The sequence below is a fragment of the Poromitra crassiceps genome (assembly GCF_964638095.1).
Source record: "Poromitra crassiceps genome assembly, chromosome: 25".
Taxonomy (NCBI): domain Eukaryota; kingdom Metazoa; phylum Chordata; class Actinopteri; order Beryciformes; family Melamphaidae; genus Poromitra; species Poromitra crassiceps.
In genome coordinates, this window is record NC_139649.1 from 7993031 (window position 1) to 8020866 (window position 27836).

General features: G+C 48.5%; 1 protein-coding gene across 1 annotated transcript; it reads left to right on the forward strand.

Moving 5' to 3' along the window:
- prickle2b (prickle homolog 2b) lies at nt 1–27836 on the forward strand. Its single transcript, XM_083660661.1, has 8 exons — nt 1–128; nt 9065–9248; nt 17227–17340; nt 18038–18175; nt 20508–20711; nt 21729–21915; nt 25144–26034; nt 26263–27836. Exons 2-8 carry the CDS (start codon nt 9117–9119, stop codon nt 27222–27224), a joined length of 2628 nt encoding a protein of 875 aa, XP_083516787.1. The 5' UTR covers nt 1–128; nt 9065–9116; the 3' UTR covers nt 27225–27836.

The following is a 27836-nucleotide window of genomic DNA, read 5'->3' on the forward strand; positions in this document are numbered from 1 at the left end:
AGCGGGGTATTTTCGTGGCAAAGCTGTGGCGCTGGGATGGTCTGCAATGAGGAAGACGTACCATTTTAAGCCAACCACCACCGACGAGGTCAGGGCTGTGGGTTTGCCTAGCCGCACTTTGTGAGAAGGTAAGCACTGGACTCTGTAGCACCACTGTGTTTGTTGTGGCCTTTTTGTATTCCTGATATTGAAGACCCATATCTGGGCTTTAAATGGGGAGGAAAGGCAATGCCACACAGTATGTCACATTTGGCTGCTTATGATTTCGACATTTATTTTATTTATTTATTTTTATTTATTATGTTCGGCATAAGCAACTTCGTTACTTCAACTACACTACAACTTCATACTCCGAAATGCGCAAATGCGTGCGCGCAAGTAAGCAACGGAGTAAATAAGGTCTTTGCAATGCATAGCCTACTTCATAATCAGTGTTTAACGGTGCTGTTACAGTATGATTACTAGGCCTACTTTTCCCCAAAAATAGAAAGTTGTCGTTGGCTATCTACGTTAGCACAGCACTTATCCATGACTTACAAATACTCTTTCATTCTCTTTTTAAGAGAAGAAAAGAAACTGTCCATAAAAATAATGTAACCCCCCCCCCCCTCTCTCTCTCTCTCCTTCTCTCTCCCTCCCTCTCTCTCTCTCTCTCTCTCTCTCTCTCTCTCTCTCTCTCTCTCTCTTGTTTTATATATCTCTACCTCTCTGGTGCATTGGTCAAGCCACCCTGTGCTTCCCAGCCAGATTAGTCTTTGTTGTGCAGCCAATGTGCCGCCACGGTCATTGAGATTGATGAAGTTGGCAGTGGCACACTGTAAAAAAAAAAACACAAGAAAAAAAAAAGCCATAGGCCATCATAACAACTCATAGGCTTCTAGTAGGCTTCTGAGTCTTAAGATCCTGTGTTGTTTTGTTTTCTAAACCAAGTGGAACAAAAAATATGGAATTTGGTACTTTTACGTTTCCAATGCCTTGTTTCAGCAATTTTCTTGAATAAAGTGCCAGTGGAGTGATGTCTCAAGATAACGGCTCTCCTTTCTAGAAAACTGCTGAAACAAGTCAAATTGCATTGGAAACAAATGGATCTCTCCCCATCAGCTGCCCCCCCCCCCCCCCCCCCCCCAATTGTAATAGTCACAAACAAGATTGTAAGACTCCATACTAAAATGACTCGTTAAATGGGTAATTTTTTGCAGTGTACGCCGCGGTCACTTTGGATTAGCATATGAACGGACTGACGGTGGGCTAATGAATAATGTGTCTTCAGCAGCTGGCTGCAGCAGTGTCAGTGGGCTCAGCTCAGGTCTGAAAGTAGCTCAAACATTAAGCACTGACACGAGCTAAAGAATAACCTAGCATCATGGAAAACTATCAATACCAGACTGCTTATATCCCTGCATACTGTTCATTATTCCAATGACACAAGAAGAAATCACCATCAAATTCCTGTAGGAACTTGTAGTTTTGCTGTGATGTTTCCATCTAAAAGTGATATGATTACTATTTACTACACACCGAAGACATTCTGTTTGGGTCAACGGCCAACTACTCTGTTAAGGGAGGTTAGTCCGGGACGCCTGTCCCTTCCATGACTCCCTCTCCTCTCCTCCCATCCGACGCAGTGTCACTTTATGGAACAAGTCGACAATGTATGAATAAGTAATATGATCCACTCGAGTATAGTGTGCCTCTCTCTCTAGCTGAAACGCATCCCAGTTTGATGTTACATAAATCTTTACTTTCCATTCCTCTTGCTCGCCCTCCCACTTCCTACACAAATCCTCTACAGGTCGATTCTTAGAAAGAGAGAGAGAGAGAATGGGGAAATTATGACACACACACACACACACACACACACACACACACACACTAGGGGTGTCAAAAATAATCGATTATAAGATGCATCGCGATGCAGACGTGCACGATTCTGCATCGAAACACAAGTGTCAAAAATTGATTATTTAAAAAAATAATAATAATCGAATAAAATATAATGGAAGTACATGCAGTTGTTTATTTGGATCATAATACAATGCAATTCCAAAACCAAATGCACTTTTATTTTAAAAGTAGCCACACAGTGAGAAAAAAGACAGTGAGAAAAAATAAATCATGTATTGGGGAAAAAAAGTGATGCATCGATTTAAGATGCATCGATAATCGTAATCGAATCGTAGCCCTCTGAATCGTAGTCGAATCGTGAGGCCAGTGAAGATTCACAGCCCTAACACACACACACACACACACACACACACACACACACACACACACACACACACACACACACTGCCTTTTCAACTACCTGACTGGAGGGAGGATAAAGCCTCTCTCTCTCCCTGACTGTCTCTCTCTCTCTGTGAGTGATGCATGTGCACGCATATGCACACTTCATTGCGTGTGCATATGCATGCTCTCTCTCTCTCTCTCTCTCTCTCTGCCTTCACTAGGAGGTAGATTGTAATTGATTGTGGCAGGTGGGTGCAGGCCTAATCTCTGTCATAGGCAACACTCTGCATCTGGTCCTGGCTAATTGGCTGCTAATGGCAAACGTCTCTGTGTTGAGTCTGATCCTCGTCGGGGAACACCTCCAGCCATGTTTCACTGTGATTAACCCCTTACCGTACCAGCTTTTTGCAGCCCAACACACAGGAGCCTAGCGTAGGCCCGAAAGAGACTTTTTAGAATAATTTGTCATAGTTGTCAGATTGTGGAGGAGGGCTATTCATAACTTTGAAATAAGTTGTTATAGTTGTCAGATGTTGGGAGGAGGCGGCTATTCCCTGGACTTGGAACATGGGAAATCCCAACATGGGGCTCCTTCAACAAGCGCTTTCAAAACAGCGAACGGAAATGTCGCCAGGCGCTGCCGAACAAAAGGCTGTTAAAGAGAAAAGACTCTGTCCTCCTCTTCTGTCCCCCCCCCCCCCCCCTCTACTCCTCTCCCCTCCCTCTACTTCCAGAGAAAACAAAAGCAGAGAGAGAGGAGAAAAAAGACAGGAGAAGACTGAAGACTTGGCTGCGGCGCGCGCCCAGCTGTTCAGACAACCCTCTCCTCTCTCTCTCTTCTCTCTCCTCTCTCGTCATCCATCCATCCTCCTCGTTTCTGCAGAGCTGCAGAGATGGGATTTTAATCCGGCCGTCCAGAGTGATGCCATGGAAAAGCTGCAGCGGTTTGGGGAGTTGCTCAGGAATGACTAGTGTGGAATGGGACTTCTGCTGGATTCCGCCTCAAAGGCCTCCAAGGCTATACTTCTTCTACGAGCAGCGGCTCTTGGATCCTGTTGAATCGAGTGATTTTCTGGGGTTGAATAGAGTCTTAGAGTATTTTTCTCTCTCTCTCTCTCTATGTGAAGATAATGTATTCTCTATGCGAAGGTAATCTATGCGAGTCTGTGAAAACTCAACGTGTGGAGAATCCGCCGTGATTTTTTTTGCGCCCCCTGGAAATAATTAATTCCGTTAACTGAACTCTCCATCGAGGCGCTTTTCGCTAAGATGGTAGATTTGATCGATGATTCGAGACAGCTCATATAAGCAAAACTTGTAATGAATGAGTCAGGACTGTCAAGTTGTTAAAGCGAGTCTGCGCGACTGTTAGGAGCCCCCCTATCAGAATCTAGTTAGCTATTAAAACAGCCCCGTTGTTACCGTGGTAACGGGGGGGTAATCTAAGAGGAGCAGCAGCGTGATGATAATTAACCCAACATGGTGAATGATTGTCCGCTGACATCATGGTCACGGAGATTACCATCCGACCACATAGTTACCCCCCCCCCCAGGTCTTCTTGAACAAACCTCACGCTCCTCTCGGCCAATGAAAAGCCGCGAGGGAGTTTACATCTCCCTGGAGAGGAAGCGCATAAGAGGCTGGTCACGTTTAAAGAGGAAACGACCCACTTTACTTCCCCCCCCCCCTTTTACTTTGGAGTCGTTTTATGAGGCGTTGGTGATGTTCTTGACTTGTATTACCAGAGAGTCCCCCAAACTCTCCTAATTGAAATCGTGTATTTGACAAGCCGGGGGAACACGGGGTTATGTTTCACTGGGTGGGGTGGTTGGATGCCGGCATGTGCGTGAAGCGTGTTGTAAATCATGAGGATAGAGAGAGAGAGAGAGAGCAACAGGCCTCCTGTAGGCATGATCTCTGCCAATCCCCATGTGGTGGAGATCAGATGTTTGCGAGGTGAATCACTGCAGGAGGAGGAGGAGGACGCTGCTCGCTCATCATCACACATCTGGATCACGGAGCCTGACAGCGAGAGGAAGAGAGACGCGTCACTCGGAGAGAGGTCACGCGCTGCACTCCGGCAGCAGCATCTTCTTCTTCTCCCCCTCCATCTGTGTCAGCAGTTCCACAGAGATGTTGCTCTGCTTAATGCGTGGGGTGGTGGTGAGGCCATGGTGGCGTGGTTCCTCTCTGAGCAGGAATGCAGTGTGAAATGCTTTCCTTCAGGTTCCCTCTGCTGCTGCTGCTGCTCTCCTCCTCCCCGGCTATTTATACCCCCTCTATCTCCAAGCGGGCCTCCTCATCCACGAGGCAGAATCCACCGCTCAACCACCACCACCTGGCAGCACGTCAAACGAGTGGGAGACTTCCTGCGTACGGGCTGCTTAATCGGTTTGGTCTTCATGTTTATTGTGTGCCGTTTCCTATTGCCACTCTGAATCATCGTCCCCCCTGTTCTAGCACAGTAGGAGGTACTCTGTGTGTGTGAGGGAGAGAGAGAGAGAGAGAGAGAGAGAGAGAGAGAGAGAGAGAGAGAGAGAGAGAGAGACTGTAGCTAAGCTGCGAGTGTGTTTGTGTCGATGTGTGTGTGTGTGTCATCCTAGTTAATCACTCATCCATTTGTAATGACGGTGGTGGTGAAGGTGGTGCACGAGGCTCTAACGAGGGTGCCCTCAGAGCCGCGTCGCCCCCGGCGACAGAGTCACACACCGCTGGGGGACAAGGGTGTCCATGATGATCGCCCCACGTTTATTTTATTGATGCATTATTTATCCAGGAAGATTCCATTGAGATACAAGATCTGTCCTCAGAGTGTCCTCCCCTGCCGGGGACACCTTGACAGCGGCTCGAGGACGAGGTGTACCAGTCAAGAGGAGCCACTTAGCGTTTTGACATCGATATTAATGCCAGTGATATCTGGGCTCCTTTCATGTGAGCTGCTAATATTCATGCAACCGGTTGGCGAAGGCTGTGGCATGTTGATTGTCCTCCAACAAGGAGGAGACATGTTGCAGAGGTTGGCCTGTCCTGCTTAAAGCCCCATTCAGTAAGTTTTCCAAGTTTTGCTATTGGGGAAACTGCGCCCTCTGGGTCCAATAGTATCGATAACGATATCGCCGTTCAAAGTCAACAAAACACAGCGCCAGAAAGCTCTATGTACATGTTGTGACATCGGGTACTCACCACCACGTGATGAAATAATAATCCATAGTTCCGTGAAACATCATTTTCGTAGCAAATCCGAATCGAGTTACTTCCTTGTTTTCCTGAAGACAGCGCTTCCGCTGTACTGCGCATGCGCGCATCCTTTTATTTTATTTTTTTTATTGCCACGGGACGTGGCAGACAACTTGCTTAGTCCCAGTGCTGGCCAATGGAGGGCGGTGTGGGATAAATAAAGTCGAGGGTCTCCCTATTACAAGTCAATCTACCATGTCCTGTGACTAAAAAGCTCTTATATTACAGTAAAAAATGTCAAAAATCTTACTGATTGGGGCTTTAAGGCGGTGTTGAAAGCTGGAGCTGGCAGTAATAGGCTGTTAGGCTTTTTGGACACGGTGAGGAGGAATCCTCAAGTGCTGATGGAGAACTCATCCGTCAAGCCTGCCTGCATGTTTGTATGTTTGTTTTGAAAGGATTAGCCCTCATCTGGCCAAGTCGTGACATGTCAGCCAGTGGGGTTTTCACTCCAAGTGCCACAAGGCGGTTTCAAGTATTTCCCTAACCCCTAACCTATCATCAGATTCCATCAGTGCTAAGCCAAATAGATTGACATGCATTGTTAAACCAACCGAAGACCCAGTCCTTTGACAAGCAGTGCTCTTTTGTAAGAGAGACGAGGAGATTTAAAGATGCAATATGTAAACTTCTGTAAGATTATTACATTCAATGATCTACAATGAGTAGACCTATGTCATACACTTTTTTGTTGTTGTCTACTTACATGATCTTAAATGTTTCCAAACAATGGAACCAACACAGAGAAATCCTCAATTCTATTCCAAGACACGGAGCGTTTCACATGATCGCATGTAGATGACGTCGTCGCCTCTTTCCCGAAAACGCTGATATAAAGGAACCAAGGAGAAACATTCCTACTGAAGGAGGAGCGGGGACACAAAACACCAGCGCACAACTCGCACTCAGGACCCCACTTCGCCCGCCCCCCCCCCCCCCCACACATAGGCTAAATTAAACTTCTCTGGCGTGACCAAAACATGAACTTGTTACCAAGTACAGTCACACCTTTCAATCAAATAAGTGATGAAAATCGGACGCATAGTAGTTATGTTTATACTTGTTTCTGGAGTCGCGGACGAGGACGTGTGAAGAGAGAGAGGGAGAGAGAGAGAGAGAGAGAGGGAGAGGGCGAGGGGGAGAGGGAGAGAGAGAGAGAGGGAGAGGGGGGGAGAGAGCAGCAAACTAATTTTTGCAGATCCCAAAATCAGGTAAAGCACTGTGGGATTAGTGAGAATGTTGCTAAAACTAAAGGAGGAGAGTGATGATGAGTGCTCGAGCAGAAGAGTACCGTAAATTCCGGACTATAAGCCGCACCGGTGTATAAGCCGCACCTGCAAAGTTGACTGTTTTTTACATATATAAGCCGCACCGGACTATAAGCCGCGGGTGTTTTAATGGTATTTTTTATTTTTATTTTTTATTTTTTTTATTGTGTTTTAATGTTTAATTACCATATGTAAGGGTTCATGCACAGAGGGGATTGTCGGGAAAGAGATGGCTGTTTGAGGAAGCTCCCATTTATTAACATTTCAACAAAACAACATAACACAACACCACCTGTGTTTCTTTTTTACAGTGCACACAGTGTCATACAGTGTCATACAGTGTGGTGAAAAGAGGGCAAGAGAGGAAATTAAAACAGAAGTGGATTTATAGTTAGAAAGAGTGCTAAAGAAGAGAGAATTCCGTTTTTTTTTTTTTTTTTTCCTGAAAAAATCCATAGATAAGCCGCACCGTTATATAAGCCGCAGGGGCCAAAAAAGCCCAAAAAACGGGAAAAAAGCCGCGGCTTATAGTCCGGAATTTACGGTAGTTTAATGTACAGTGGGTAAACCACCACTGCAATGAAGAATATAGCCAAATTAACCCGTTGAATCTCTCAAACTAACTTCAGCGGTGGTCTGCAGAGTCGGTCACGCGGACCCTGCTTTATCCAGCTCTCCACGCGGTGCCGTCGGTCTGCGCTCCAAGCACTTTGCACTGAAGGCTCCTCAACCAGCCAAGCTGTCGGTGTGTCATTCTGTCAGGCGGTGTCCTAAGTGTCCTTAAGCCTCTGTGTTGTGCTGCCTATCGGAGAGAGAGAGCAGGCAGGCAGGCAGGCGTCCGTCTGGGAGGGTAATGGGATTGTCCCCCTGCTTTGGCTGCCTGAGGGCCAGCAGGGTTAGTGGGACGCGACCTACTGGCCGCCCAGTTTCCTCCGGCGCACCGGAGCACGGAGCTGTCAAGGACACAGGCAGCTGTGTGTGTGTGTGTAGTGCCTCCTCCCTCATCGCATCTGATTGAATACACACCAAATCACATTAGCCTACCATTTATTTGTTGTGTTCCTGTGGATTTATTCAAAGACACGATTGGTATATTTTTTCACCTGCGTTTTGCAAGATGTCACTCACAGCAGTTCTGCCATATGCTCCTCCGTGAAGCAAGTTTTGAGACGGAGCTTCAGAGCAGTTGTTCTAGTCTGTGAGATATAACACAACTCACTTTATTAGTCTCTCTGGACACGTCGTCTGGAGATGAAAGAGCAGCTAGGAAGACAAAGACTCCCCAAGCATCTTCTGTGGAAACTCACACATGGATACTTTTCCATTTGATAGCCGGGTGGGTCCGCTTGACTGATGAGAGCCGCGCGCTATCCTGGCTAAGCATCTGCTAGCGCTTCAAGCTAACCTTGTACAGACAGAAGTGTGTGTGTGTGTGTGTGTGTGTGTGTGTGTGTGTGTGTGTGTGTGTGCGCGCGTGCGCGTGTGTGTGTACAGTACTGCTTTCCATCACTGTCAGTGTCTGCGAGCTGGTTATTTCCCTCGCCTGTTTGTGATTATATCCTCGCGCTCGGTACCCCCAGAGGATTGTGGGGGATAGTATTTGCCCACATTTTTACGTCGAGCGGCGCACCGGGAAGCCTTGGCTTGTGAACTCCGACCTTTGAACTGTGTGGCGTTCACATCCTTCACGGGTAGAAGAAGGCATGGAGACGGCTACAGGCGTCACGGTAGTGGACGTAACTCTCGTGTTTTATCTTCAGCGGAGGCGATGTGCTTAATTACTCTACCTTGTTTCGATTAACTAACTAAGCCTGATATGGGATTATTAATTTTCATTCGAATAACAACTAGTTGTCAACGGTTAGTAGAAAGTAGTTTGCATCATTTTGATTGTGGGTGATTAATCACAGGCTTTTAGAGGCCCAAACAGCCACTGCAGTATAACACACTGCTGAAACCAAACCTCCCCAAATGTACTCTTGTTTACATAGTGATTCACTGAATGGAGTATTTGTTTTTCACCCTAAAAAAAAACCCTGTGTTTTGATTAGTCCTAAGTTCTAAAAAGCTTATTTTCCAACTACAAATCACACTTTTCAGCAGCATAATTTAGATTGTCAAATAACGACCTGATTGTATCTTTAACGTCTTTCACTTCGAATCTGTCCTACTCCATTAAATCTATCATCGTCAGTAGGTCTCTGTTGAAGACAAGCTGAATAGGACTTTCCTGCATGCACCTAAAGCTGCCATTCCTCCAGATCATTCATATGTTTGTGCTGTCATCCTGACCTCTGACCTCTGCTCTCTCTCTCTCTCTCCTGTGCAGGAAGATCTGTGTGCACTGTAAGTGTCGTCGTGAGGAGCATGCAGTGACAGCCATGGCCGTAGAGATGGAGAAGACGGTCACCAAGCTGATGTACGACTTCCAGAGGAACTCCACCTCGGACGACGACTCGGGCTGCGCCCTGGAGGAGTACGCCTGGGTGCCGCCGGGCCTCAAGCCTGAACAGGTACGGGCATGTAGACACTTTGTATACACTTTGATACCCATCTGGGTCACATCGCATTCACACCGGAACAATACGCCTCGATCACAGAGGTCTATTATGTTATTGTGTGTCATAGAGCTGCAAAATCTATCACACCTTAGTGCTGTGTGTTTACACTCCTGGCTTATAGAGCATTGTCTGTATCCTCAATCACACCCAGGTATAAATGTTGTATACTTAGAAAAAAAAGGACTATTCTCTATTTCTTCTGCTAGACCAGTGGTTCTCAAATGGGGGTCCTCGGGGGGGTTCCAGGGGGTCCCCAGCCAAAAGGGGGGCAATTTATTTTCGCTATAATTCCGAATAAGTAACACAATGACTATTTTGGTCATGGGTTTTATACATTTTCTCTAATAAAACATAAAAGCATCAATCTTATTATCATATGGGGGGCCGTGGGACAAAATCCTATCAAATGGGGGTCCGTGGTCTAATCTTTGTCAGTTTAGGGGTCCTTCATGTGAAAAGAATTGAGAACCACTGTGCTAGACTAACTGTACGTACCATACAGGGACAAAACACAGAGTTGATTCACTTTTAATTCAATCAATTGAGACAGTGGATTTTCTATAAAATGCAAATATTTAAGACTTGTTTTGCTCTATTATTGTCCAATTCTAATTCCTATTTACATTTGTTGAATTGAAGTCAATTGTGACCCGAATCCTAATAATGCAAGGCTCACTAGACTATAATTCACTCTCCAATATGCTTTCCACCCAACAAGATGTCAGCTCAAGCTCTCCGTGCAGCATAGTGTTATCCCTTAGGAAGTTTTTTTTTTGGTAATTATGCCAAATGAGAGTGTCGTGTCACATACGATAACTCCCCCGGTTATGCTGAATATGCCTTTTCCAAGCGAGTCGATAACGAGGATTATGTGGGCTCCAGCAGTCAAATTAATCTCCAATTCATTCCTCCTGCAAAAAATGTTTACAGTTTGTAAGCGCCCTCACGACGACTGGGCTAAGCCTGGCTAATACACAAACACATTATATGGCCCTGTGCAGATCCAAGAAAATCCTCTTTTACAAGACTCCGCTGGAGCGTAGGTGTGCACATATGGGAGGGTTTCCCGGGTTTATAGGACAATGAAAGCGTTTATGGACGCTGGTTTCATATTCCTGATGAGCTGAGAGCGAGCCTTATTGCCTGGTCAGCGCGCTTGTTGGCTCGGCCCCCCGCTTTTCACCTCTCGAGGGCTGAGCGCCGCTACTTTTCATCCCCCTCCAGGGTCGCACCACCTGACCCTCCAGTCAATTAGCTTCTCGTTTATCGGCGGAGCAGCTTCTGGAACAGCCTGGCCATAATGGAAACTGGGGCTGTGCTGCATGTATTTCACCAGAGGAGCACAATGCTAAACACCGCTATAGTCTTTAGCCTAAAGACTACTGGAGATATTTTTTGGCTTTTATCTTTATCTTTATCTTTATTGTTTATTTAAGCAGGGACAGTACACAATAAATATATTGCACCAGAGATAGCTCAAAGCTAATTTGCATCTGTAGTCCCTGGGCACACAGCGTCCTGTGCGCACACAGTACATATCAAATACAGCAATTAAAGGAAAATCCTATAATTTTGACCATAGACCATAAATATATGGACGTAGCTACCGTGACGTCATCCATTGGTTTTTGAATTCACGTTTTGAAGCCTTGAGGTTGGCATTTTCACCATCGCCATCTTGGTTATTTGGAGGCAGACAGTGAATTTGAAGAAGAAGAGGCCTGCTATTGGTCTGTGATCGGCGAGCTGCCTGCTCACTGGACAGACGATGCCCCAAAACAGTATTTTCTATCATCTATATTACTGGAAATGGGACTATAACGTACCAAATGAACATCATGCTATATTGGAGAATAATTGAAACTGGCTATTGAGACCATAAACTCGTTAGGAAAGTGTTTACTGGTGCCATAAATCAAGCGAGAAGTATGGCCATTTCACTTCCATGTAACTGGACTTCTTTTTGCAGCCAGTGGAGTCGCCCCCCCTGCAGGCCATTCGAAAGAATGCAGGTTTAAGTTACTTCCGCATTGGCTTCACAGACGGAGCTCCAAAATAGCCCACTGCTTGCTTTTGACAGTCAACAGGAACATAAACAAACCGCCGTGCTAAAAAAAAAAGTGTCAACGCACAGTGGAAATAGCTGCCACTGTAGATAGAGCATTCATAACATGGATATTATATTACTATAGATGGGTCACCGCAGGCTCCGCCAATTCTAACAAATGGTAGCAGCAAGTCTCCTAAATGGGCGTGGTCAACCATTGACTCAGACCTGCTGAAAGTCTCCTAAGTGGGCGTGTCCGTGGAAAACCATGGGCAAAACCCATGTGACAAAATGACAGGAAGTGAGTTGAAGTTGGGCCGTCTTGCTTGAATCCCATCGTCTTTGTTCATAATAAGTGGTGTCTATAGCTATATTGTAACAATTTCTCATGTCAGTTTCAACTGTTGTCTATAGCTATAATGTAGCAATTTCTAGTTTCAGTTTCAACTGGTGTCTATAGCTATAATGTAGCAATTTCTAGTTTCAGTTTCAACTGGTGTCTATAGCTATAATGTAGCAATTTCTAGTTTCAGTTGCAACTGGTGTCTATAGCTATAATGTAGCAATTTCTAGTTTCAGGTTCAACTGGTGTCTATAGCTATAATGTAGCAATTTCTAGTTTCAGTTTCAACTGGTGTCTATAGCTATAATGTAGCAATTTCTAGTTTCAGTTTCAACTGGTGTCTATAGCTATAATGTAGCAATTTCTAGTTTCAGTTTCAACTGGTGTCTATAGCTATAATGTAGCAATTTCTAGTTTCAGTTTCAACTGGTGTCTATAGCTATAATGTAGCAATTTCTAGTTTCCCAGCCTGAAGTGCAAGTCATTCAAGCTGTGGAAGCTGTTGTTTGACCTCTCACAGAGGGGCGGAAGTCCGCCTGATGTGGGCCTTTTCAACGCCCTGCCTGCCATCCACTGACGGAGCGTGAGGAGGGCGGGATGCTGAATACGAGCTAATCTCCAGGATCTCAATGCTGGCTTTAGGTTTCCCCCCATAGGGAGTTCGGCGCTCTGTATTATACTTATAGCTCTGCTATTCAATCGCCAGCGGTGTAAAGTCGCCACTCTTGTAACAGGAGATTTCAGAGCAAGGAACGCGGTATTCAATCAAACGTGTCTGACGGATTATGAGGGCGAACTTAGAAGAAACATCAATACTCATAGCTGGGACTGTTTCACCTCCCCCCCGGGGGGGTGCCGCGGATTTCCGTCAACAAAACCCTGTTTGCAGAAAGTAAGAAATCATTTTTTTCCGGTTGATTTATTCTCCACTCCGAGTCTGCGTTTCGCTGCAATCTACAGCCTCAATAAAAAGAACATGCGTTCAAAACAGCCTCGCAGCCTTCATCTCCAAAGACAGCCAATATTGAGTGTGCTGGACAAGATATTGGGCTGCGGTGTGAGGAGGCGCATGCCAATATTCTCTCTCCCACTGTCTCTCCTCGCTCTCTCCTCTCCATCTCGCTCGAATAAAACGCCCGGAGGTTGCCAAGATACAGCCTGCCCAGGCCAAGAATGCTCCTCAGCAGTGGCCTGTGACTGGTTGGTATCTCTCTTACCATCATCACACAGCACAGAGTCTGTTGTGCATCGTCCACGGTCTGATCTTCATCTAGTGGTGAACATGAAGCCCGCTTTATTGTATCAGTCACACACGGGATATTTAAATGGAGTAAAACAAGAAAAGGACCAAATTCAACGCAGGGTTATCATGCAAAACCCTTGTCTTTGACTTCACCTATAAGGACAATAGAATCCAATCGAGCAGAACTTATCTTGGTTTTACCCTCGAGGCCCCTGAAGTAATCACAGACATCAGCACACAGACACAGCCATCCTATCTGCTCTCATAACTTAGGAAAACACCATCTCCGCCGCCATGTTTGGCTCGCTCTCCCAGTGTTTTCCTAATCATATACTATCTAGGATGTCCAATAAACTAGCGCTCCTCCAAAGTGCCTTGTTGAGAGAACGTCAGGAATGGTGCCTGCTTGTGTCTGTTCCCCTGGCTGTCTGGTGCCTGCTTGTGTCTGTTCCCCTGGCTGTCTGGTGCCTGCTTGTGTCTGTTCCCCTGGCTGTCTCGTGCCTGCTTGTGTCTGTTCCCCTGGCTGTCTGGTGCCTGCTTGTGTCCGTTCCCCTGGCTGTCTGGTGCCTGCTTGTGTCCGTTCCCCTGGCTGTCTGGTGCCTGCTTGTGTCTGTTCCCCTGGCTGTCTGGTGCCTGCTTGTGTCTGTTGTTCCCCTGGCTGTCTGGTGCCTGCTTGTGTCTGTTCCCCTGGCTGTCTGGTGCCTGCTTGTCTCTGTTCCCCTGGCTGTCTGGTGCCTGCTTGTGTCTGTTCCCCTGGCTGTCTGGTGCCTGCTTGTGTCTGTTCCCCTGGCTGTCTGGTGCCTGCTTGTGTCCGTTCCCCTGGCTGTCTGGTGCCTGCTTGTGTCTGTTCCCCTGGCTGTCTGGTGCCTGCTTGTGTCTGTTCCCCTGCCTGTCTGGCGCCTGCTTGTGTCTGTTCCCCTGGCTGTCTGGTGCCTGCTTGTGTCTGTTCCCCTGGCTGTCTGGCGCCTGCTTGTGTCTGTTGTTCCCCTGGCTGTCTGGTGCCTGCTTGTGTCTGTTCCCCTGGCTGTCTGGTGCCTGCTTGTGTCTGTTCCCCTGGCTGTCTGGTGCCTGCTTGTGTCTGTTCCCCTGGCTGTCTGGTGCCTGCTTGTGTCTGTTCCCCTGGCTGTCTGGTGCCTGCTTGTGTCTGTTCCCCTGGCTGTCTGGTGCCTGCTTGTGTCTGTTGTTCCCCTGGCTGTCTGGTGCCTGCTTGTGTCTGTTCCCCTGGCTGTCTGGTGCCTGCTTGTGTCTGTTCCCCTGGCTGTCTGGTGCCTGCTTGTGTCTGTTCCCCTGGCTGTCTGGTGCCTGCTTGTGTCTGTTCCCCTGGCTGTCTGGTGCCTGCTTGTGTCTGTTCCCCTGGCTGTCTGGTGCCTGCTTGTGTCTGTTCCCCTGGCTGTCTGGTGCCTGCTTGTGTCCGTTCCCCTGGCTGTCTGGTGCCTGCTTGTGTCCGTTCCCCTGGCTGTCTGGTGCCTGCTTGTGTCTGTTCCCCTGGCTGTCTGGTGCCTGCTTGTGTCTGTTCCCCTGCCTGTCTGGTGCCTGCTTGTGTCTGTTCCCCTGGCTGTCTGGTGCCTGCTTGTGTCTGTTCCCCTGGCTGTCTGGCGCCTGTTTGTGTCTGTTCCCCTGGCTGTCTGGCGCCTGCTTGTGTCTGTTCCCCTGGCTGTCTGGTGCCTGCTTGTGTCTGTTCCCCTGGCTGTCTGGTGCCTGCTTGTGTCTGTTCCCCTGGCTGTCTGGTGCCTGCTTGTGTCTGTTCCCCTGGCTGTCTGGTGCCTGCTTGTGTCTGTTCCCCTGGCTGTCTGGTGCCTGCTTGTGTCTGTTCCCCTGGCTGTCTGGTGCCTGTTTGTGTCTGTTCCCCTGGCTGTCTGGTGCCTGCTTGTGTCTGTTGTTCCCCTGGCTGTCTGGTGCCTGTTTGTGTCTGTTCCCCTGGCTGTCTGGTGCCTGTTTGTGTCTGTTCCCCTGGCTGTCTGGTGCCTGCTTGTGTCTGTTGTTCCCCTGGCTGTCTGGTGCCTGCTTGTGTCTGTTCCCCTGGCTGTCTGGTGCCTGTTTGTGTCTGTTCCCCTGGCTGTCTGGTGCCTGTTTGTGTCTGTTCCCCTGGCTGTCTGGTGCCTGCTTGTGTCTGTTGTTCCCCTGGCTGTCTGGTGCCTGTTTGTGTCTGTTCCCCTGGCTGTCTGGTGCCTGCTTGTGTCTGTTCCCCTGGCTGTCTGGTGCCTGCTTGTGTCTGTTCCCCTGGCTGTCTGGTGCCTGCTTGTGTCTGTTCCCCTGGCTGTCTGGCCATTAAGGCCCGATAGAAACCAGCTGTGATCTCTGCTGTCACTCAGCCTCTCTGCGTCCTGAAGCTCTACCATTTCAAAACACGCCTCTCTCGGTACAGTTTCAAAATCCTGCCCTGTCTTTTCGTTTCGTCTGCTTTTGATTACTGTTATTATCACAAGCTGCTGCTCCTCCTGGCTCTCGCTGCAACTGTGTGTCCAGCTTGTGTGTGTGTGTGTGTGTGTGTGTGTGTGTGTGCGTGCGTGCGTGCGTGTGTGCGCGCGCATGTGTGTGTGCGTGCACTGTGTGCGTGTGTTTATCTATCCTTAGATCTTTTCCTCTGGGCAGTATGCCTTTCGCCCCTAGAGTGTAACCCTGTTGTTGTTGGAAGCATGTTTCGTGATTTATCATGACATGAGGTGTGTGTATGTGTACATGCGTCTGCTAGCACGCGTGTGCTAGCATACGTCTGCTAGCATGCGTCTGTTAGCATACGTCTGCTAGCAAGCGCGTGCTAGCATGAGTGTGTGTTTTTCCCTCGCGTGCACGTCGGCGCAGTGTGTGAGTTATCGGCGGTTGACCACGGTCGGTCTTTCATGGACTATCCGGAGAACCCCCCCCGAGCGCCCTGAGCCGTGCCGCTGGACACGGATCACGTGTCCCCCGCCAACGCCGGCCCAAAGCCAACGAAAGCAGAGCACCGGGAGTTAGGTTACCTTTATAACAAGAGGCCCCTGCTATAAATCCACCCCGACAACAAACATGCTTAGACATTGCTACCTTCAAGGAACCTGCTTTGGAACACGAGGAGTGTGAAGGACCGATGTGAAGATGAGATGATGTTGGAGGTCTTGGAGAGGGGTTGTTTCTGAGTCGATACTGATGCGTGTCGACATTATTCTAGTTAATCTGTGTGCGCGTGCGACTGTGCGTGCAGCATGTGTGTGTGTGTGCGTGCGTGCAGCGTGTGTGTGTGTGCGTGGTGTATGTGTGTGTCAAACTCTGGGTTATCATTGCCAAGGACAAAGCTGATGGGTTCCAGTCAGTAGATCCATTCATTAGAAGGATAGCCCGTTAAGATTGGCTTGGCCCCGGCCCCCTAGTCAGCAGGTATTGATCGTTTTCTCTCTCTCTCTCCTTCACTCCAGCTCTTCTCTATGTCTCTCGCTCTGTTGTTTTTGCTCCTCTCTCATTTCATCAGTCTTGATCGTCCTCTTCTCTCTCTGCTATTTTGAACCTCTGACCTTCTGTTGTACTTTGCTCTCTCTGTTCATCTCTCCAACATTTTGGCATTCTCGCTTCTCCCCTCTCTCTCTCTCTCTCTCTCTCTCTCTCTCTCTCTCTCACCTCATCCCCCTCTCTCTCTCTCTGTTTGACCTCTGTCCTCAAATCTACCTTTAAATTCCATGGCTCTCGTGGCTTGGTCCCCCTCCAATCACATTCATATATGACCGCCGGCCCCCTATTATGCCGCCGCCCCCCCCTGTTACAGTGTAATAAAAACACAGCGATAAATAACGTGCGGAGATGACATTCATTGTTGGCCCCTGAAATGTAAAGAATGTCCAAAGTGATTTGGAATGGCGAGATTAGCATTAATCCTCCTGTCGCACACGCGCTACATACACATGCACGCACGCATGCACACGCACACACACCGCTGCACACATACATGTTTAATTACGTGTGTGTGCGCACACTGTGTGTGTGTGTGTGTGTGTGTGTGTGTGTGTGCACGGTGTGACAGGTCCATAATACATTCCCATGTCAATGTGCAGAGAGTGAGGGGCGCGGTTCCATTAAGTCTCCACCGGTGGTGCCATAAATCAAAGTGTTTCTAATAGTGTGTGTTTGCGGGTGTGTGTGTGTGTGTGTCGGTCCTCCTCTGTTTCCACGGTCACTCCAGGTCCTAGATCCTCCTCACTCACTCCGTCTTCCTACACTCACATGTTTTAGTTTTAGTAAAGCAAATATAGGTTTATTTCAGCTCTCACTCCTCTCTCTCTCTCCATGTCTTACTCCCACTCCCATCCACCCTCTCTCTCTCTCCCAGGTTCACCAGTACTACAGCTCCCTGCCCGAGGACAAGGTGCCCTACGTGAACAGTCCAGGAGAGAAATACCGCATCAAACAGCTGCTCCATCAGCTGCCCCCCCACGACAATGAGGTGAGAGAACCAGAGACCCTCTACTCCCTCCATCCCTCCCTGCCTCCAGGGCAACTAGATAAGAGGGGAGAAGGGCACAGAAGACAGACACAGCAAGAATGAAATCTGTCTTCTTAATTGGCGGGAATGGGATTGTGTGTGTGTGTGTGTGCGTGCGTGCGTGCGGCTGCTTAAACACATTAAAGCTGTAACATTTGAACATCGATAAATCATTACCACATTAATTTTGAGACATTAGTATAATTCCCGAAACAAATGAGACCACCGCCATCGACCGAGAAGATCAGCAGCCTCTATCTGCATTCTCACATCGTTTGTCAATGTCACCGGGGTCAGATCTTACAGGAAATCTGCTGTATTGCTTTACAGCACAGAGGGATATTGGTTTACCGCAAAAAAAAAAAAAAACTGGAAGAGGCAGCTGAAATCCCTCTCAAATGTTGTATCTTCTTACACATCAAGTGAAAGAGAAAATCTCCTGACTGAAAATAGCGACAGGAAGCAACAGGGATTTATGGGAAATGTGGTCTTAATCTTGGGGAAACTCGCAATACCACTGGTGGGAGAAAGAGGCCGCCAATTTACAACGATACACTGATGTTAAAAGATGATACACACTGCACCTTCAAAACTCTCTATTCCCTCTATCTTTCTGCATAACTGTTTAACTCTTTACAAATTGTGTGTGTGTGTCCAGGTGCGCTACTGTAACAGCCTGGATGACGAGGAGAAGCGGGAACTCAAGCTCTTCAGTAACCAACGGAAACGGGAGAACCTGGGGCGCGGCAACGTGCGACCGTTCCCCGTGACGATGACGGGGGCCATCTGCGAGCAGGTAGACAGCAATATCCAAGATGCCATATTTGTGTTGTGTTTCTCCGTGAAAAGCGGGAAGATACAGGACAAGATCAAAGATGGCCCTGACAGCAGCTCAAGGTTTCACTGCTAAACATGGAACCCGTGAGAGGATGTGAGAGTGTGACAAGATCAAAGGTGTCAGCTGGAATGAAAGCAGCCAATCATGTGACAGACATACTGAACGGCCCGCTGGCATGTCCCGCCTTTGTTACGATGTATGAGAGCAGCTCTGTATTGACATATAAAGGCCAGAGATACGACAGCGGTCAGCCTCCACAGTGGAGCGCTGACCTTATCAATCTCACCTCAGCGGGTTATGGAGGTCTTATTCTTGAGAGGGTCTTCAGGTGGTGTGTGCGTGTGCGTGTGTGTGTGTGTGTGTGTGTGTGTGTGTGAGTTCTTCAGAGAAAGCTGCTAGCTCGTTAAACCTCAAGGCACATGAAGGCCTAGAGATAAAACAGCAAACATGTAATGTCTTCTTGTGTATTCTTGTAGCCATGGGTGGATGAGACTGAGTTCAGCACCAAGTGTACAACAGGCTAGAGCTGCAGCCGTTAATTGATGAATCAATTAGGTGTCCACTATTAAATCACCCGTCAACTTTTTTTGAAAATCGATGAATCGGTTTGAGCTTTGATTCATTCTTTAATAAGAAAAAATAAGTCAAAATTCTCTGATTCCAGCTTCTTAAATGTGAATATCTTCTGGTTTCTTTACTCCTCTGTGGCAGTAAACTGAATAGCTTTGGGCTGTGGACAAAACAAGACATTTGAGGACGTCATCTTGGGCTTTGGGAAACACTGATCGACATGTTTGATTGACCATTTTACAACTAATTGAGAAAATAATCCACAATGAAAATAATCCACAATGAAAATCATGGTTAGTTGCAGCGCTACAACAGCATAAAACATGAGCGAGAGTGTCGCTGTTCTCTGTTATGTTGGTCCCCCGGGTGAATACCTGCTTTACAGCTTTCCTCAGCAGACTGCCACAGGACACACACACACACACACACACACACACACACACACACACACACACACACGCACGCATACACATACACACACCTACATACACACACACACACACACACACATACACACACGCATACACATACACACACACACACACACACTGGAGTGCGAGGGATCGGATTGTTGTGAGAGTGTGTATTGATTGAATTCCCCTCCCCCCTCTGGCCTGGCCTTCACGCAGCACTAGGTGCCAGTAGATAACCTGATTGTAACTCTCTCTCCCGCTCTCTCTCTCTCTCTCTCCCTCCCTCTGTCTCTCTCCCTCCCTCTCTCTCCCGCTCTCTCTCTCTCTCTCCCTCCCTCTGTCTCCCTCCCTCTCTCTCCCTCCCTCTCTCTCTTTCATCTCCACTCTCCCACCCCTCTAAATCTCCTCTGCCCTCGCTGACCCTGTCTGTCTTCCTATCTTCCCTTCCTATTTACCGGCGTTCCCATCTTCCTCTCCTCTTCAGATCCTCTCGTATATCTCTCTCTCCGTCGTCCTCCCTCCCCTCTGCCCCGACAATCTTCTCCAGCTGCCCCTCTCCCTCCTGTAGGCCTCCCCTCAGTTTGCCCTTGTCCACCCCCCCCACACACACATACACACACACACACACACACACACACACAGTCCCACTGCCCCCCCCCCCCCACACACACATACACACACACACACACACACACACACACACAGCCACACTGCCCCCACCCCCACACACACACATACACACAAACATGCACATACACTCGCACGCCCCAATTCAGTTTCAGTGCAAAAATGCATTATTTCTGTCGTTGATTACAATCAATCAATCAATCAATCAATCAATCAATCAAAACTTTATTCCAGACTCAAGGTCCATATTAAAAGACATACAACACTAAAAAGAATCCCTACAGACAGTAGGGGGAAAAAGCAATATTCAACTAAATAATGCAGTGTTCATAAGAGCAACATATAGCAGTGTCTCCACAGAGGTGACTGATATCTGACATCTGACATCACTTACAGCAGGGATTTACCAACAGCTTGATAATGACATTCTGTGAGACATTCAGTCGACAGATAAATGTATACATCAGATTCCTCAACAACAGTGCATGGAAGGTGTTCACACCTGTCGTGACAAACATCTCACTTTCAGGGCTCCATCTAGGTCTCCTGAGCAATATTCTCATGGCATCATTATTACAGTGAGTCCTGATGGAAACAAGGCTGTCGTTGTGCATGAACTCAACTTTCTCCATCAATAAGTCTCCCTCTCTCTCTCCCTCCCGCCCGATCTTCTCTTCCAGTGCGGAGGCCAGATCAACGGCGGCGACATCGCGGTGTTTGCGGCGCGGGCGGGCCACGGCGTGTGCTGGCACCCGGGCTGCTTCGTGTGCAGCATGTGCGACGAGCTCCTGGTGGACCTCATCTACTTCCACCAGGAGGGCAAGATCTACTGCGGCCGCCACCACGCCGAGAGGCTGAAGCCGCGCTGCACCGCCTGTGACGAGGTAGGGAGGGGCGCTCGACTCGACACATCGTGCTAACGTGCTAACGTGCACAACCTTGTCCAATGTACCTGTAATGTGGGACAGTGTCAGCGCCGGAGCTATTTATAATATATTACGCACGCACGCGCACACACATACGCACGCACACGGAAACCACTGCCATAGATAGACTTTCACTATTTAACGCATGGGTTTTTCCAGTGTAATGGGGTCAGCTCTCTCTATCGTCTGATCTCTCCCCACCATTAACACACTCCCACACACTCTGCAGAGGGGGACAAGGACACTTTGTATCAATTTACAGGCTGCTTAAGCGCTTCAAAGGAACCAGAGTGTTTTAACAGCGACATCATTAAAAGTACAAGCACCATGTAGCATTCTGGCAACTCCCCCACACACACATTAGCCTCCTACACAAGGCAGTGACAGAGAGAGGATGATCTAAGAGAGGAGCAGCAACGTGCAGAGGAGAGAGCGGTGCGGACGCAGGTGGGGGCAGAGCCGTATATATAGAAGAGTCGCGACGTCTCCATTCACTCCAATGGACCCATTTTTTACTCTCAAGAGTTCCAGGAAGTAAGGTCCTGGAATAAGCAGCACTGTCGACTTGCAGCAAAATGGACAGTTTGTGTTGTACTTTGAATTTTTTTTTTTTTTTTTTTTTTTTTTTATCAAATTGTACATTATCAGCTTTATTTTAGCATTCAAAAGTAGCGCGAGACCCCTTCCTGGCTGTTCATTGGCCAATGAGTCACGCATTTTGGTCCTCTGCTGACGCCACTCTCTCTCTAAATAGCTTTGGGGGGGGTGGGGGGGGTCAACCCAAGCCTTTGTCATGTCATTCACCGTACAGTAATAAGCTGAGGGAGGTTTTTTTTACCCCTGAGGAGAAGTGATAAACGATACCGCACCTCTCTCTCTCTCCCTCTGTCTCTCTCTCCCTCATGCTGTATCTCTCTCCCTCTCCCTCTCTCTGTCTCCCCCTCTCTCTCTCCTCCCACCACCTCCCCCCCTCAGATCATCTTTGCTGACGAGTGCACGGAGGCGGAGGGCCGTCACTGGCACATGAAGCACTTCTGCTGCTTCGAGTGTGAGACGGTGCTGGGCGGTCAGCGCTACATCATGAAGGAGGGCCGGCCCTACTGCTGCTCCTGCTTCGAGGCGCTCTACGCCGAGTACTGCGACTCGTGCGGGGAACACATCGGTACACACCACCGGCCGCGCACCACCCGCTTAGGAAAAAATATACTCTATCAATATCACAGGAAGAACTATAAAGTATATACACCACTACGCTGTAGGAATATTATAGGAATAGTGATACCATAGGAGTTATAAATATAAAGTATGATAAGGTCAATATAAACCTGAGCCCTACAGACACTATTAGACACAGTGCCTATACAGGACTATCATTTGTAAGGGGATTTCTTTTTATAATAAGGGGGAGATTAATGTGCAGCTGTTTCAGATGTAGTTACAAGTTTTATTGAGGGGGGATGGAGGACTGACCTGGATTTGTAGAGAGTAACACAGTGGAGAAGAGAGAGAGAGAGAGAGAGTAACACAGTGGAGAAGAGAGGGAGAGAGTAACACAGTGGAGAAGAGAGAGAGAGAGATTAACACAGTGGAGAAGAGAGAGAGAGAGAGTAACACAGTGGAGAAGAGAGAGAGAGAGTAACACAGTGGAGAAGAGAGAGAGAGAGAGTAACACAGTGGAGAAGAGAGAGAGATGAACACAGTGGAGAAGAGAGAGAGAGTAACACAGTGGAGAAGAGAGAGAGAGTAACACAGTGGAGAAGAGAGAGTAACACAGTGGAGAAGAGAGAGAGATGAACACAGTGGAGAAGAGAGAGAGAGTAACACAGTGGAGAAGAGAGAGAGAGAGAGTAACACTGTGGAGAAGAGAGAGAGAGAGAGTAACACAGTGGAGAAGAGAGAGAGAGTAACAGTGGAGAAGAGAGAGAGAGAGAGTAACACAGTGGAGAAGAGAGAGAGAGAGTAACACAGTGGAGAAGAGAGAGAGAGTAACACAGTGGAGAAGAGAGAGAGAGTAACACAATGGAGAAGAGAGAGAGAGAGTAACACAGTGGAGAAGAGAGAGAGAGAGTAACACAGTGGAGAAGAGAGAGAGAGAGAGTAACACAGTGGAGAAGAGAGAGAGAGTAACACAGTGGAGAAGAGAGAGAGAGAGTAACACAGTGGAGAAGAGAGAGAGAGTAACACAGTGGAGAAGAGAGAGAGAGTAACACAGTGGAGAAGAGAGAGGGAGTAACACAGTGGAGAAGAGAGAGAGAGAGAGTAACACAGTGGAGAAGAGAGAGAGAGAGTAACACGGTGGAGAAGAGAGAGAGAGTAACACAGTGGAGAAGAGAGAGAGAGAGATTAACACAGTGGAGAAGAGAGAGAGTAACACAGTGGAGAAGAGAGAGAGAGATTAACACAGTGGAGAAGAGAGAGAGAGAGAGTAACACAGTGGAGAAGAGAGAGAGAGAGTAACACAGTGGAGAAGAGAGAGAGAGAGAGAGAGTAACACAGTGGAGAAGAGAGAGAGAGAGTAACACAGTGGAGAAGAGAGAGAGAGAGAGTAACAGTGGAGAAGAGAGAGAGAGAGAGTAACACAGTGGAGAAGAGAGAGATAGTAACACAGTGGAGAAGAGAGAGAGAGTAACACAGTGGAGAAGAGAGGGAGAGAGAGAGAGTAACACAGTGGAGAAGAGAGAGAGAGAGAGAGTAACACAGTGGAGAAGAGAGAGAGAGAGAGAGAGATGAACACAGTGGAGAAGAGAGAGAGAGTAACACAGTGGAGAAGAGAGAGAGAGAGTAACACAGTGGAGAAGAGAGAGAGAGAGAGAGAGTAACACAGTGGAGAAGAGAGAGAGAGAGAGAGAGAGAGTAACACAGTGGAGAAGAGAGAGAGAGAGAGAGAGAGAGAGTAACACAGTGGAGAAGAGAGAGAGAGAGTAACAGTGGAGAAGAGAGAGAGAGAGAGTAACACAGTGGAGAAGAGAGAGAGAGTAACACAGTGGATAAGAGAGAGAGAGTAACACAGTGGAGAAGAGAGGGAGAGAGAGAGAGAGTAACACAGTGGAGGAGAGAGAGAGAGATGAACACAGTGGAGAAGAGAGAGAGAGAGAGTAACACAGTGGAGAAGAGAGAGAGAGAGAGATGAACACAGTGGAGAAGAGAGAGAGAGTAACACAGTGGAGAAGAGAGAGAGAGAGTAACACAGTGGAGAAGAGAGAGAGAGAGAGAGAGAGAGAGTAACACAGTGGAGAAGAGAGAGAGAGAGAGAGTAACACAGTGGAGAAGAGAGAGAGAGAGAGAGAGAGTAACACAGTGGAGAAGAGAGAAGAGAGAGAGAGTAACACAGTGGAGAAGAGAGAGCTGCAGTACAGAGAATGTGGCCTGTTTTTTTTTAAGCATTTCATCACTGAATGATGTCGTCCAGTGTTAGAGGCAAGGGTACAAAGTAAAGCATCCCAGGTAGAGTACAGGAATGTATGTCACACTGCATGGAGATAGGCTGGGACATGGGCATGGCTATTTCAAGAGACTTCTCACATTCAACATTTGCTTTGATCCCAAATCACATTCACACTTGAATTGGACGTGAATTGGACACCATGTTTATGTTTTCAAATTCAAATTCAAATTCAAACATCTCACAAGCTGAGAACGTTGCAGTGTCAAGCAAACCCCCTGAGAGAGAAACCTGGCATCTTTTTCAGCAGTAAACCGTCCATATTAGCACCTCTTGGCCCCATGCCACCTCCTTGTGTGTGTGTGTGTGTGTGTGTGTGTGTGTGTGTGTGTGTGTGTGTGTGTGTGTGTGTGTGTGTGTGTGTGTGTGTGTGTGTGTGTGTGTGTGTGTGTGTGTGTGTGTGTGTGTGTGTGTGTGCGTGCGTGCGTGCGTGCGTGCGTGCGTGCGCGTGCGCGCGCGTGCGTGTGTCCCTTAACAGGATGCCCAGCTGTGAGTTGGCACGTCCCTCTCAACAAATTTGCTCTGTAATTATTTGTCAGACAGGATACAGAAAAGTATTTGGCTAAAAAAAACAAAAAAAACTCGACTGATTATAAATTGAAACCATCAGAAAACATGCTGCAACCAGATGGCAGCCATTAGCAAATAGCTGGTTTCCCCCCCACACCCCCCCTCCCCCCCCTCCGACAACTCCAAACATACTTAAAATGCAATGTGTTTATACAGTGCTGGGCAAGCTCCATAACGAGTTTGCCTCAAACTCAGTTAAGTGTTACAGCCTCAGGCTCCATTTTCTCACTCCAGCCTCACTCAACCACCAACTTGTATATCCTGCTCTGTTCCCATAAAACAGCATTTTAAATAGGACATTTCTCACATTTTTAACATCAACCACTGTCCATCACTTCCCCCCCTAACCCTGAACATATTTCTTCGTCTTTCCTGCAGGCATTGACCAAGGCCAGATGACTTATGACGGACAGCACTGGCACGCCACCGAGGGCTGCTTCTGCTGCGCCCGCTGTAAGCGCTCTCTGCTGGGCCGCCCCTTCCTGCCCAAGCAGGGCCAGATCTTCTGCTCGCGCTCCTGCAGCCTGGGGGAGGAGCCAAATGGCTCCGACTCCTCTGACTCCGCCTTCCAAAGCGCTCGCTCCACCAGGGAGTCCAGACGCAGTTCCAAGGTGGGAAAGAGTGGAGGAGGAGGAGGAGGAGGGCAGGCTGGCAGGTTCTCAGGCGAGGTGGACCCACTGTCCATACAAATGGATCTTCTGAGCCTGTCCAGCCAGACACCCAGTCTGACTCGTGAGCCGCCCGCCTGGCAGAACCAGGGCCAAGGCGGTGACTGCTATGCGTACGAGTCCCAATCGGACCCCGCCGCCAACCCCACGCCTCTCCAGCTCCTCAGCCAATGCAACATCAGGACTGCCTATAACCCCGCCTCGTCCGGACAGAACGGCCAACCGCAGGATCACAGGATCAAGGAGAACGGCGGCTTGAAGAGGCCGCCCATCTCGGCCGTGAAGGGCCACTCGCTGAACGAGACCTGGTTCCACCAGCCGGCTCCAGAGGACTACTATCCGGCTAAGCCCAGGATGAAAAAGAGCTTCACCGAGGTGCCCCACAGCTCGCAGCACCACAACGGCTTCTCCGCTGACAAGCGCTCGGTCAGCCTGCATGGCTTTCAGAGGGACAGGGACAGAGAGGTGGGGCCACCACCCCCGGCCCAGGTGGCGAGAAGCCGGAACCCCATCAATGCACTTACCTTCACTGAGCAACTCACCCCCCTGGAGCAGACCCCAAGAGGATCCATGGAGTCTCTGGCCCTTTCCAACGCTACAGGTTGGTCTGGCATTAGTCATTAGATCTCTGCTTGGCTTGGTCGTCTGCTTAGCGTCTCATTATCAATGATGGATGAGATTGTTTGAAGATGTTTGTTTTTACTATTCATAATATAATAATTATGGTAGGTGTATAACCTCTGCCGATGATCATCAGGTCTTCTCGTACTCTTCCTTGAACACAAGGCAAGGCGGCTGACTCTAAACTCCACTCTTTTGTCAATTTCAGGCACCTCAGCAGACGGAGGAGGAAAGCGCCAGGAGCACCTGTCTCGTTTCTCCATGCCCGACCTGAGCAAAGACTCTGGGATGAACGTGTCGGAGAAAAGCAACATGGGCACCATGAACTCCTCGGTGCAGTTCCGTAGCTCCGAGTCGCTTCGCAGCCTCACCCCCGGTCAGCCCTACCTGGAAATGGACCCGCCCATGTCCTCCTCCCAGTACCCAGTGCAGTACTGCGACCCGCCCGGCATGGGCATGACTCACGTGCCGCCTGGCTTCACCTACCAGGAGGAGGATCGGGTCAGCTTGGTCAGCAGCGCCAACGCCGCGCGCCTGCCACCCATCAGTGAACGCAGGGTTGGTGGTGGAGGAGGAGGAGGAGGAGGAGGAGGAGGCGTCAGGGGAGCAAATGTCCGAATAGAAGCGCCGGAGGAAACCCCCCAGCGGCGCCGGCACCACCACCACCGCCCCCGGAGATCCCGGCGTTCCCGCTCAGAAAACGCACTCCACTTGGCGGCGGAGCGGCACGAGAGACCTCAAGAGAGGCCACAGCTGCGTGTCCGCGAGGATTACGACCGCTTCCCGCCACCGAGGAGCGCTAGGGACCAGTTTGGAGGAGGAGGAGGAGGAGGAAGATACCAGCCGCAGCCGTTCAGGCAGTGCCCCAGGACCACCTCGGACCTGACGCTGCAGAACCCCGGGGCCCACCACCGCCGCACGGGCCTGAGCCAGTACTCCTGGGACGATTACGAAGACGACGACTGGTGCTCCACCTGTTCTTCATCTTCCGAGTCGGAGGACGAAGGTTACTTCCTGGGCGAGCCCATCCCCAGACCCATCCAGCTGCGCTACCTCAGCAACCAGGAGCTCCTCCATAAGTACAACAACACGGGGGTGGGAGGAGCCAACCGCGGCGGGCAGCTGCACACCCGCAAACGCCGGAAAAGCAAGAACTGCATCATCTCCTAACGGCATGTTCTCTGGCGAAGGAACGGAGCCTTTGTCCAGCCTGTGTACACTTAACACCCTCCATCTGAAACAAACATAAAACACCCAGGCCACTTCTTCAGTGTTGTTGAGTGTTTAATATCATGTGGTTGATGGTCCGTGGTAAATTACAGTTGGTAAACAGTGAAAAAGCACCAGTGTTTGCATGTTTATTCATTTTAATGTTTCAGAAATTCTCTTGAGTATTAAGGCTAACAGTTACATGCGCAATCCTATAGTCACAAGCCACAATGTTTTATCCAAGCTGATGTGCATATTGCTATCATGACATCAATTCCATGCAGCAAACAATGTGTAAGATCCAGTCAGTCTAGTACAGTCCAGCTTTTTCATGCAATGTGATTTAGATATAGGATATACTGTACTATTGTATTCAGTTCATAGTGTGTACATAGGTAAATGAATTAATAAATTCACCTAAGTTAAAGAAGTCAAATGTAAATACGGTTGTAAATGAGGCCTCACATATTTTTATATTTTGTATGGATAGAATCATTTATGTATTGAATATCTATAATGTAGAAATAGAAAATGACAAAAACAACGCATGCATGTCTTATTTGGCTGACCTGG